The sequence below is a fragment of the Rhyacophila brunnea genome, unplaced genomic scaffold (assembly GCF_057557595.1).
Source record: "Rhyacophila brunnea isolate RB1 unplaced genomic scaffold, BYU_Rbru_1.0 scaffold_2, whole genome shotgun sequence".
Taxonomy (NCBI): Eukaryota; Metazoa; Arthropoda; class Insecta; order Trichoptera; family Rhyacophilidae; genus Rhyacophila; species Rhyacophila brunnea.
In genome coordinates this window covers 6,852,823-6,865,193 of record NW_028232859.1, presented here as the reverse complement: position 1 = coordinate 6,865,193, position 12,371 = coordinate 6,852,823, and the positions used below count along the sequence as shown (strand labels likewise).

At 34.6% G+C, this 12,371-nt stretch overlaps 1 protein-coding gene across 4 annotated transcripts in view; it reads left to right on the top strand.

Moving 5' to 3' along the window:
* Mvb12 (multivesicular body subunit 12-like Mvb12) overlaps positions 1–11,245 on the top strand; it is a 32,798-nt gene extending 21,553 nt beyond the window's left edge. For all 4 annotated transcript variants that reach the window (XM_085947118.1, XM_085947120.1, XM_085947119.1 and 1 more), the window contains exons 3-7: positions 6,548–6,794; positions 8,982–9,155; positions 9,794–9,899; positions 10,699–10,929; positions 11,028–11,245. In XM_085947118.1, coding sequence (XP_085803244.1) covers positions 6,548–6,794; positions 8,982–9,155; positions 9,794–9,899; positions 10,699–10,929; positions 11,028–11,114 — 845 coding nt within the window. In that variant the 3' untranslated portion in view covers positions 11,115–11,245. The remainder of the gene's footprint in view (positions 1–6,547; positions 6,795–8,981; positions 9,156–9,793; positions 9,900–10,698; positions 10,930–11,027) is intronic.
* Positions 11,246–12,371: the final 1,126 nt, after the last annotated feature.

The window sequence follows — 12,371 nt, the reverse complement described above, 5'->3', positions numbered from 1 at the left end:
ACACCACAACTCGTCCGGATCAATGACATGAATATTTTCAAAATCATTGATTTTGGTCTGGTAACGATCTTCACTGACCGTAACGTGAGCTCATGCCTTATTTTTAAATAAATAACATCTGATGATGCCACCAGTGTGTAAACAGCGCCAAACGGTGCATTTTTGTGGATGTAATGGAGTATGTAGGGTGCGGGGCGGATTGATTTGAGGGGTCTTTGTTTGTGTTGTAGGGTCTCTTATGGATAGGTCTCAATCTGTTTGCGGCAATTTTGCTTATTAACAAACCCAGGGCCGCACGCACCTACGGTGACTGCCGCCTGGGTGCCAGCTCAAAATTGCCGCTCCCCAACCCCAAATAATAAAAAAGTGGAAATATGAAGGATATCAAACCAAAGTTTAAATAGTTATTTTATTGTCATCAAAATAATCATGAGTTCTGGGTTCGATTCCCGGTCATGACAAAAACATTTATGTGTTTTTCTCAAAGCCTGGGTGTTTGTGATTGTTCAAAATTACTAACAACCACCTTGTACGAAAAAGCAAGGGCATGGTTATTAATAATTCTAAAAAAAAAAAAAAAAATCATACAAATTGACAAATTTGACCTAAGTATTACATAAGTATATAAAATTCCGAGTCATCACGTGAAGCGACTTAAAACGTTCAAATATATATGATGTGGATGGATGGTGGAGCACGGAAGCACAGTTTATATTGAGAAAAAAAAATGTAATAACACGGAAGAGAATTGCGCCGCAGTTCACTTTTTTACTGTTCATGAAACAAACTTATGAGACTAAGTGTTTTTTTTCTTTTAATGTTTGTTAATCTCATATTCTTTATTATAATTCACTCACTGCCCGCCCCTGTGGTAAGTGCCGCTCATTGGCGGAGTGCAACGAACACAGTTACTTCATTTATTTCATCATACAATTCAGTTAATGTAATTAAATAACATGTATTTTTCAATAAAATCATTAAAAAATATTTATTTTCGAACTTGTGCCGCCTCTTATTTCGCTCCCCTATCACCCCCGCTTGTCAACAAACTCGCAAGTCAAAAATGCGCCGCATCGCTGAACGCAATTTTGCGGTAAAAAAACGTTTCTTCTATCATATTAGTATTCTATGATGGAATCTTTGACACGTTTATATTTTGTTTGCATATTATCTTATAGGTACCTAATACTTCGTCTCTTTCTCGAATGCGAGTCAAAATGTCAATAACATGTTACATGTTATAATATAGATAGGGTAATTAATATAAATGATAAATTCACTTATGACATCTTAATACGAAATAAGTGATAAGATGTCGATAACGATAAAAGGCCAAACAACCAGCTATAATCTGACCATCTTGATATCGCTTTCTGTAAAGCAGTCCATAATACTATTCAACTATTCTCTTTATAATGTGCAGTGACGTCCCGTGGGGGTAAGCAGGTCAGAAGCTTAGAAGCACCACTTAGGAACGGATACAAATATTACAACTTTAGAAAGCAGTGGCGATTTTCCTAGAAACTCGGTTTTCCGGTGTTTCCTCTTTTGTTATAAAGTACCGAAATCTTCAGAGAGTAACCGAAACATAAAAAAATCTTGTCAACTAACTTTTGTTACAACTATCGTAATACTCTATGGCGGATAAAATTTTCACAAGGAGACCTCCACATACTTGAGAATATTATGTTTCATGGAAATGCTCTAATCGTCTAATAGTCTAATGATGATTGATCTTTAATCTAGTCGTCAGTAGATGACGTGTATGCCATTTTATCAAGATTTTTATTGCGTTTGTCTGTTCAAGATAACCTATAATAAACAATTAAAGGTATGTAGGTATTTAACGTATTCGCATACGATTTGCCTAGAAAACGTCACTGACAATGAAAACAGTATTTCTTCAATCTTCGATTTTAAATTGTTGTAGGTATACGCTATACTTAAATAAGCAAAGAAGATTAGAACCCCATTTCTCGTTTTTTTTTTTTTAATGTTTATTAACCTTTAGTGATGTGACCAAGATCCACATCGGTTGTACAGTCATTTTACGGCTGATTGTACATATAGTAAAATTACATTACTTATTTATGATGTCTGGGCGGCTTGTCATTTGTTTGGATGAGTAAATGCGAACGCCAAAAAATGGGCTTGAAATTTCCTCATGAATTAATATTATGATTCGACTACATATTATTTTGACAACACTCAATTTCCTGCGCTTATTTTAGGATATCACTACTATTATCGTACTTGGTACTACTATCGTACTATTATCGTACACTAGACATTGGAAATTGGTAGCATATTGCTTTTCATATCACGATAACCGATAATACCTCTACTTACGTTCATCTCATCGTGTGTCATATTAAATTCTATCACAGAACAATATCAAGTAGTGTCATATATTTTTCCTAAGGGTAAAATAGTGTATAGTATATTAGTTTATGGGGTAAAACCTGCGTAGTTTCCGCTCTTGAATTAAATTGAATAATTTTTGAATAGACATATTCGGAAAATCCAACATTTATTACATTTTGCTTAGCAGTCGCTGGTCAATCCGTGAGATCCGTGAACAGGTTTTTGAACAGGCAAATAGGTAGCTGTGTCGAACATTTTGTTCTCGAGAGAAAGGCGGTAATCAAAATGTATAATGAATAATATTTGCGTTTGGAATTATTATCTCCCAATGAAGATATTCTAACGTGAGATTTTAAAAAAATGTAATAATTATCTATGTGCCAACGTACTACAGGTTATTATGTACTTATTTTTATCAAATTGCCATTGGATATATTTATAGATGGATAACCGCATTTTGGTTCTAATTTCGAATGTTATGATAGGTAGAATAATACATTTGTGTAATGCGGTGAAAGTTCATTTTTCATAATACAAGGAATATTATTATTACGTTGATTTATAAAGGTTAGAACTGATAGTCAATGTGTCACTACGGGCATTAAAATAAGTTTTGAAAGTGCCGGTATTCAAAATTCATAAAATTACGATATCGCTTGTAGGTATCATGCTTCAAATTTAAATCTGACAGATTCTCAGAAAAAAAATGATGAAACATCTGGATCTAATCAGTTTCTCTTGCCAGTAAAATATCATTTTTATTTATTTTTTCTTGACTTGAATAATATCTAAAATTTCATAACGTAACATTGAGATTGGCAGAATTTGTGCCAAAATAAACAGAAATAACATTAGTAAAACTACTTTATAGCCATTTAATTTTTGCTGGTGTGTGCACTAGTGTATATATAAATACCTATAGGTCCTATAGTATGTAGAGAAGTTAAAACATATATGCTAAGATGTACTCTTATTCCGCGGGTCGCAGATTTGAATGCCGCGGCTGGCTCTAATTGACACAGGTTTTCTATTAATATTTATACAAGTATTTTTGCATCCGGTGCATATACAATGCACCTAAATATGCAACTAATTAATTGAAAGAATGTCTGCCATGTAATCCTAGTAAAAAGAATCTCTGCTGACATACATCCATACATATATACTTACCAATGGTTGCAGCACATGAATAATAGATTAATAATTACTCTCGTAAACAAGCGTTCTCATAAACATCCGGATCCGTCAAATAAATTTCATTATTTAGTTAACAGATCGATACTGATGAATGTGGTTGATAAATGAACCTCTTTCTACATTTTTATATTGCTCGTTGATACAAAGCTGAGTCCATGTCTTTACAGAATTGTTTTATTCTGCTAACGTGTATGTAATTAATTATACATTACTAATTGTTTATAGTGTACAAAATTAACTCTCCATACACTGTAATAGGTGTGATTATTGCGCATTTGCGTTCGTGCCATTGGCCTGTTCTCCACCATACTGTCCATTCTTTGCAGACTTCATACCATCGTTTTTAGACTTGGAGTACAAAAGACCATACGGTGATTTCCGATGATCATCACCCGTTACAACTTCAACTAAATTCCGTGAAATTCTCAAGAACTATCATGACATTATCTAATGATTTGATATTACGGTCTACGTATTTTTACGCACGCGAGTCGATGGTGTTCAATTACTGCTTCTTGTAACTACAATCGAATGACGATTGTATGACTGATTCATACACAAGACGAATTATTTATCGTTTTGTGATTTTGATTGTTTAACGCGAACTCGCTCGGACATAAAATTTTTGTTTTTCTACAAACATTCGAAAACGGTACATTCACCTGGTTATCGAAAATTGTATTGTTAAAATCGTAATTTACTCTATTAGCAAAGCATGTGCGCTGTTAGAAGATGTAATTTTTTGCCTTGCGGTCATTTTAGAACGTATGTACTCAATGCATACATTATTCTAAATTAATGTCACACGAAACTCTTTGCATAGCATACAGAACTACTGTGACCATAATTTTCTTCGTTGTCGGTTCCTTTTCATAATCATCCAATTGATAATTATTCTCATTCAGAATCAGATTTGCGACCATTTTTTAGGTTTTTATGAGCTGCTAAATAAAAAGGTAATCATAAATGCATTCGAGACGTTTTTTAATTTTTGCGAACTAAGTACTTACCTAAAGCAAACCATAATACGAGTGCTTAAAGTCAGACAACGTTATTTTACATTTACGGCTACATGATAGTCAAACAACGTTATGTCAACCTTTTCTAATTTCTTATTAAATCGTCAGTAAAGTTTAACGCTAACTACATAAGTTACCCTTGTTTTCATATTTTTTTTAAACTATCCCTATAAATTTTAACATCATCATAAGCAAGATAAATGTACAATACACAATAAATTATAAAATATTAACATTAGCTTTTAAATAAACATTTCCCTTGTTGAGTTACAAGAATCTAAAATAACGATTTTTGGCTCTCCTGTAAAGTTGCACTTTTGTAGATAGTGTTGTTTGACACTAAGCCCTCGAATAGATATTACATAAAAAATATTCTTCTATCTATAAAATATCTAAAATTATGCCATTAAATCCACCCTTACATAATTTTAGATGTGTTATAGGTAGAAGAATATTTATGATGGTTTGGTTTTCGCACGGCTTAATCGAATTTTAACAACCGTCTGCAATTTGTATTTTCAGTTCAATGAAAACAAATAAGTACCTACTACTGACAAAGTTGCATTATTTTTATCAAATCTCCACAGCCTACCTCTACTTTTATGGTTTGGTCTAGACAGGATTTAATTGTATTTTAAAACTAACTAATACTATCTGCAATTTATATTATTAGTTCAATGAAAACAAATAAGCATGACTGACAATGTTTAGTGTGCACTATTTATGTCGGACGAATCTATATCTGATGTGTTTTCAAATTATGTATATTCAATTATAATAGGGATAGGATGCTATTACCTACTATAATAACTAGAGACCTTATTATATGCATTTGCATATTTAGCCCATTCTCACCGGTTATTGCATATTTTACCTAAAATCTAGTGATGCATATTTTCGCTATATTTACAATATTGTGTAGTATAAGTTGTAGCTGGTCAAACCTATTAGTCGCACGGCTCTTAGAGCGCACTTAGCAGCTGCTTGTCTATTGTTTTGGGTAGGAATGGTAGGATAATATTACGAAGCCAAGTAAAACACAGAGTCACGCGAGAGAAGGATGGACGATACCGTTCTGCGTCGCGCTCGCGTACTGCAGCACTCCTCGTACTAGGCAATTAAATTACGCATGCTATTGTTGATGCGCTCATTGCATCAGTTTAGTTTTTTTTTTTATTCATTTGTGCAAAGTTTAATGTGTAGGTACCATTAATGGGACGGATGAACTTTTGCCAGAAACAATAAGTGCTAACATAGCACCCAAATTCAAATACTGCCCAGTTACCTCAGTGGATGTGGATCGGTCCTTTTCCACTTATAAAGATATTTTGAGTGATCGAAGACACAATCTTACTACCGAACATTTGGAACAGTACCTGATTGCTAACGTTTGCAAGAGTAACAAAATGTTAAATAATTGTTAATTAATAATTATTATCGTCGATGCTTACTAATTGTATGTTGATTTTGAAATAAAAAAACTAAACATTACTATTTTGTTATTATTTAATGTTGCATATTTTGACACTTTTCATGCATATTTTAAGCATTTTTCATGCATATTTTAATGCATATTTCAAGCTTTTTATGTTGCATATAATCCGGTCTCTAATAATAACCTTAGGCAACATAGACAATCAAAAAATAAAAACATTGTTTATGAGGAGCTTAGTTCATCAATAGTAGAGAGGGAGACAGGGAGAAGATGTATGAAAATGTTGACAGAGTGAGACACTTAAATTATCACAAAATAATTACAAATGATATAGGTAGAAAATGTTTACTTCTAACCAGTGCTGTCGAACTTAAACATTTCAACACGTAGGTGTTCCCCGGGTATTATAAAATATTTCAAGGTTTCCTTAAACTAAGGTTAGGAATGATTGCATGGCTGTAGACGTTTAGTTTTGTATTTTTCTGGATGTCATCTAATTTATATTCATGTTTACCATTATCTGTTATTTCAGAATTCTCTCCCGGGATGGCGGTGTCATCAATCCGCGTGGTGGCATCAAGCGACCCCCCTCCCCGCGGCTACAGCTACGCTGCTCTCACACATGATACTGGTGCGAGGGCTTGGCGCAAGAGAAAACTGTGCTTCCTCCTCTCCAAGCTTAATGAGGGTGTTCAAGGTGGTATACAGACACCGCCGATCACTGATATCATCCTTTGCAGCCGCCTGAAGAAGGCTCCTGAAGGATTCCAGTATGCTGGGTAAGAGTGAATCTTCTAATTGCATTCTAAACTCTTACCTACAATAATTAATGTTGTGTTATGTAACTACACATACTATTATACGAGGGTGGTCCGTAAAATACGACAATAAGAAAAACACGTTTATTTGCAATCAATTATACATTGTTGGAAAGCTTGGACTTTCTACTATTTTTCTACATAATCCCCGTTGCGATCGATGCATTTTTGTATGCGGTGTAGCATTTTTTGTATACCCGTGGCATAGAACTCTCCCGCCGTAGTATGCAGGTAGCAGACAACCTCTTCTTTCAACTCCTCGTCGGTCCTGAAATTTGTCCCACCCAGGTGTGACTTCAACGCAGGAAAGAGATGATAATCACTTGGTGCTAGGTCCGGGCTGTAGGGGGGGTGTGTGACGTCCCAAATTGGTTGATGAGGTCGGTAGTTGCACGGGCGGTGTGGGGCCGAGCGTTGTCCTGATGAAAACGCACTCCCTTCGTCAGCATGCCCCTTCTTTTGTTTTGAATTGCACGGCGAAGGTTCTTCTATACCCTTCCTATCCCAAAACACAGTCGCCATCACTTTGCCGGCAGACAATGTTTGTTTAACTTTTCGCAGCTTCGGCGATCCTGAATGCCGCCACTGACGGGACTGTTCTTTTGTCTCTGGTGTCATGTAATGTATCCGGGTTTCGTCGCAAGTGACAATTGAATCCAAGAATTCCTCACCCTCTTCTGTGTTCAACTCATTGCCGTTGGTGATCTTCGGTGAGCATTTTGGGGACCCAGCTTGCACACACCTTGTGATAATGCAAATGTTTTGTCAAAATCTTAGTAGTCTTACTGACATCAGGGGTCAATTTGCACAGATCTTGAATCGTCACCCGTCGATCTTCAAGCATTACCCTCTCCACTTTTGCAATCGTTTCTTCCGAAACCGATGGCTGTCCAGCACGCTGCTCATTATAAATGTCTCTATGTCCGTTTTTAAACTCTGCACCATTTTCGCACGTTTTTGATGTTCATACACTTGTCCATACACTTCACAGAACTCTCGATAAATTTCTATAGGCGTAGTCCTAGCGTAGCACATAAAAAACGAATAACTGAATGTAATTCAAACCTGGCAGTAGCGACGAGTGAAAGCTCCATCGCGAGCGGCTACCAAACCAAGACTATCCGTCGTAGACAGCTCGGAGTAGTGGGGATTTGTAGGCGGGGAACCAAGCTACAAGCCAGTGTTGCCGGATCTTGCGTTAAAGCGTTCCTCGCGACTCCAGCGCCTTGGAGACCTTATTTTATGGACAAACCTCATACTAAGATGTATGGAAAGGGGATATTATCCATCAGCATACCGTAATTCCATCCAGAGAAATTCAAGGGGTTTTAAATTGAGGGGTACAGGTTTAAAAAAGAACAAGTGACATATATGAGCATTTTATTCATAACATTGGACTACTTCCACGAACTGATGTGTATAAAGTATTATTATTATTTTCATAGACACCTATCTAATTTGAATGTTTTAACCTGACTTGTACCCCATCATACATTAAAAACACAAATTAATTAATGTAAATATTTTTTGACCTAAACAAAACATCATTTACAGAATGTTATAAACAGTGCATATAGTTTATCTTTGAAATCGATTTACTCAAATTGGTTACTAATGCACTTGGATCCCATTAATCCTCATCTCCTCAAATGTTTTATTGGTCATTCAACAGTTAGAGATTTGTGTTCAAATATTATTTTTTTAATGATTTTTGAATCCAGAACATGATGGACTTAATATGTTGAGCGAATGGCTAAAAACCATTTCTCGTAATAAAAAACTATTCAGAAACCTCTTCGGGGGAGGTCGCCAAGATCCACAACAGATGGTCGAGTCAATTTAAAAGAAAAATGAAAAGTTGTTGTATATTAATAAAATATTGGTCATCTCTTGTAATTAGTATTTTATACAGACGATAATATTTCTTCTATAAATAAGATTGGATATTTTCGCGAACTTAACAGCGGTCTTACTCAGAATTAAGTTATGTAAACATTGCATAGCTTCTGATGGTATGTGTTGCATCCAATATTAATCGCCTTTACAATATGTTGGACGCATTTTCTTCACTCTAAATGTTTTGGATGGATTCCATTATTCTCAATTTATTGTCTGTTTTATTAAGTGGATATCCTTTGTTTATTCCAGGGAAATTAGTGGAATGGTGCTATGCTTTAAGGTTGGCGGCACTTCAAATGGGCCTTCACCCGTACACGCGGCGGCTATTCTCTCCTCGCCTAGACTGCATCCCGACATAGCTAAATTGAATGTGAACGGCAGTAATACGAACTATGAAAATGTTGTAACGGACGTTAGTAAAAGGTATTTCGATAAGATTTTTTCCCATTTTAGCTATTATTTACTGATAATAAAAAAGTAATAAAGCCAAATTTATCTGATGTTGGCTATGAACTTCTGAGTTATCTAGCTTGTGGCTTAAGTCTTGATACAGGAATGGGAAGGTGAAAAGAAAATTAAATGATCTCTTTTTCTTTTGGTTGGCTTTAACAAAAATAATAACACATCGTCGCTGTAGGATCGGTTTGTCGAATAGACCAAATGTCAAATGTTCAGGAGACGAAAAACAAATTTCATTATCCTATATTTAAATACATGGAGGTATTTAAATTGTTCTTTTTACAGCATATGCAAATATTACAAAGCAATTTAAAGAAAAGGATGGTTCTGATCCATTTAGATACAAAAAAATATTTTGCATTGAAAGGTCGATTTCGACAAAAACGGATATTCGATAAACCAATCATATAGCGACGACATGTTATGAAACACTTTTAGCCATCATAAATACGTTATAGCGAAACTGTTGATAACGTTTACCTATCGTTCTGCGATAATTATATTGTGATTACTATTCAATTGACATGAGTAAGTGAACGTAAAAACTACACATGGGATTTGAAAGGTATGAAATTACAGATTGATATTTTTAAAATTAACAGAATGGTTCGAGTACCTCCAGAGAGACCTCCAAAAACTTCTGCACTCGTTGCAGAGCTAAACAGTCTAAACCTACACGAAAATGGAAGTCCATCACCTGGGAAAAAGGTACATTTCCAATTACTTTCAAAATCATATTTTTGTATATCTTATATTTTTTACATTATGCTTCTAAAATATGAAGTCTCTAGTCTTCACTTATTGATTAATTAATGCTCTATTACAGAGGTCGCCAACCTTTTCACCATGGAGGCTGCAATATAATATTTGAAAATATGTATTGTCACACAGCACATTTATTTTTTTAAATGCACAGTGGAACCCCGATTTCACATGCCCGGAATTCATACTCTCACTCTATTTGTGTGTAGTTTCTGCAATCCCGTTATATTTGAGTACATTTAATTCCCGGTTTTATGTTTTTATTTCTCGAAATCTAAATTTTTAAATTACAAATTTAATCAAATGCATGGCAATCATTGAAATGTATTGCAGACACACGTGTGAATTTATATTTATAGTCACATCTGCATTACTCAAAGGTTATTGATTGCCATTCTACATTTCAGCAGAAATCTTTATTCTTATTGTTTACATATTTTGTATGTTTTATTATTTAAGTGTTTTTTATTCAAATAGTCTCAGACCGTTGAAAGAACACATCGACATATGCACCAATTTGTATGATTTTTTAATAAGAACATTGTTGCTTTTGATAAATCTTTTAGGTTTTTTGTCAGTCCTTTAATAACATAAAATTCTTAGATTCACTGTGTAGCTAAGACAAATTTGCTCTCTAGATGGCGTTAATCAAATATATTGCGCAAGCATACTGATACCTGCTCTATTATACATAATATTATATTAACGATACCCAAATATAAAATTGATGATGTTAACAATCCAGAACCAAAAGCTACCAGAAGACGCATCAAATGACTACGAGCAATTGAGTCTTTCATATAGTCTGCAGCCTTCAAGGCCTGCGCCCCGGGCACCGATACCACCACGACCTGCCCCAAGAGGAATGCAGCGACCCGCTCTTGTCAGGACTCAGACTCTCGGCTCATGGTGCGGAATAGATGGGGTCCCATTTCAATTGAATTCAAAGCTGGGAGGCTTTTCACAAGGATATGGGGTAGGTCAAATTCATTTGCTATATCTGTGAATCATTTGTGCAGTACCCTTTTATATTTTATGTATACCAACTAACCACAATTGTTTGGTTTCTTTCAGGCCCAGTTACCAGTGATAAAGAAAAAGAGTAAATTTCTTGTAGATCAGGAGTACATGTACAGCTTTCGTATTGAACGGCAAACGTGAAGAGAATATTTTTAATCAACCATTACATTATTATTATCTCATACCATTTTTAAGTATGTCAGCTTTTTGACTATATTGCAGTGGCGAAGGGTGGAGGTAGGCTGTTAAAATCCGCCATAAATAGTGCACACTAAACTTTGTCAGTCAAATGTATATGTTTTTATTGAAATAAGACTACAATTTACAGATGGTATTGGTTAGTTTTCAAAATTCAATTAAACCCTGCGAAAACCAAGCAATAATAGATAATAGTAAAAAAATACTCATCTATCTATAAAATATCTAAAATTATGCAATTAAATCAAACATAACTTTGGATATTTTATAGATAGAATAATAATTCTTATCTATTATAGTTTGGCGTAGGCAGGGCTTATGGAATTTAAAAAAATGAACCAATAATATGTGTAATATGTATTCTTAATCCAACGAAAACAAATAAGTATGTATGAAAAAGTGTGCACAATTTTATCGTATCGCCTAAAATATACAAATACTATTATGGTTTGTTTTAGGCAGGGTTTAATTTATTTTTAAAAACTAACCAATACCATCTGTAAATTGTAGTCTTATTTCAATAAAAACATACACGTTTGACTGACCATGTTTAAGGTGCACTATTTATGGCGGATCTTAACAGCTTACCTCCACCCTTCGCCACTGCTATATTGTATATCTGTGAAATCAACTGATTTGATTATTTATATTTAAGTTGAACCATAGCAAAATTTTATAGACAACTATTATGTAAGAAGCTTTTTTGGTTTTGGTTTTTTCAATGCAGCCTGTTATTTCTACGTGAAATTTTTACATAGATTTACTATTTAAAGGAAATACTATACACTTTTTGACAGTGACAGCATTCTCCTTGTAATCACAGATTTGAATGATTATTTGGAGCCACAACATTTGCCAACAGCTTCAAATGGATGGTTTAACTACCGAGAGTGCCATATTATTTTATTGTGTACTACTTTGGGTGTGACAACGTAAATGGTCAGCCACCCTTTTCTTTATTTTTGATAACTGTAATGAGTGTTTTTCATCACCACAATACAACTGAGTAACTTGATTCATGCTGCTTTTGAGAATACTATCGAATGTGACACATCATTTCCTTCTCTTTTGTACATTTTGAACTCTACAACTAGGAATCAGCAGCTACTTTACTGACGCTTATATTTTGAGATATCCAATTTATTACTGTTAAAGTTTAGATAACGTGGGGTGGGGGTTACTGCTAAAAGTTGGTAAGTC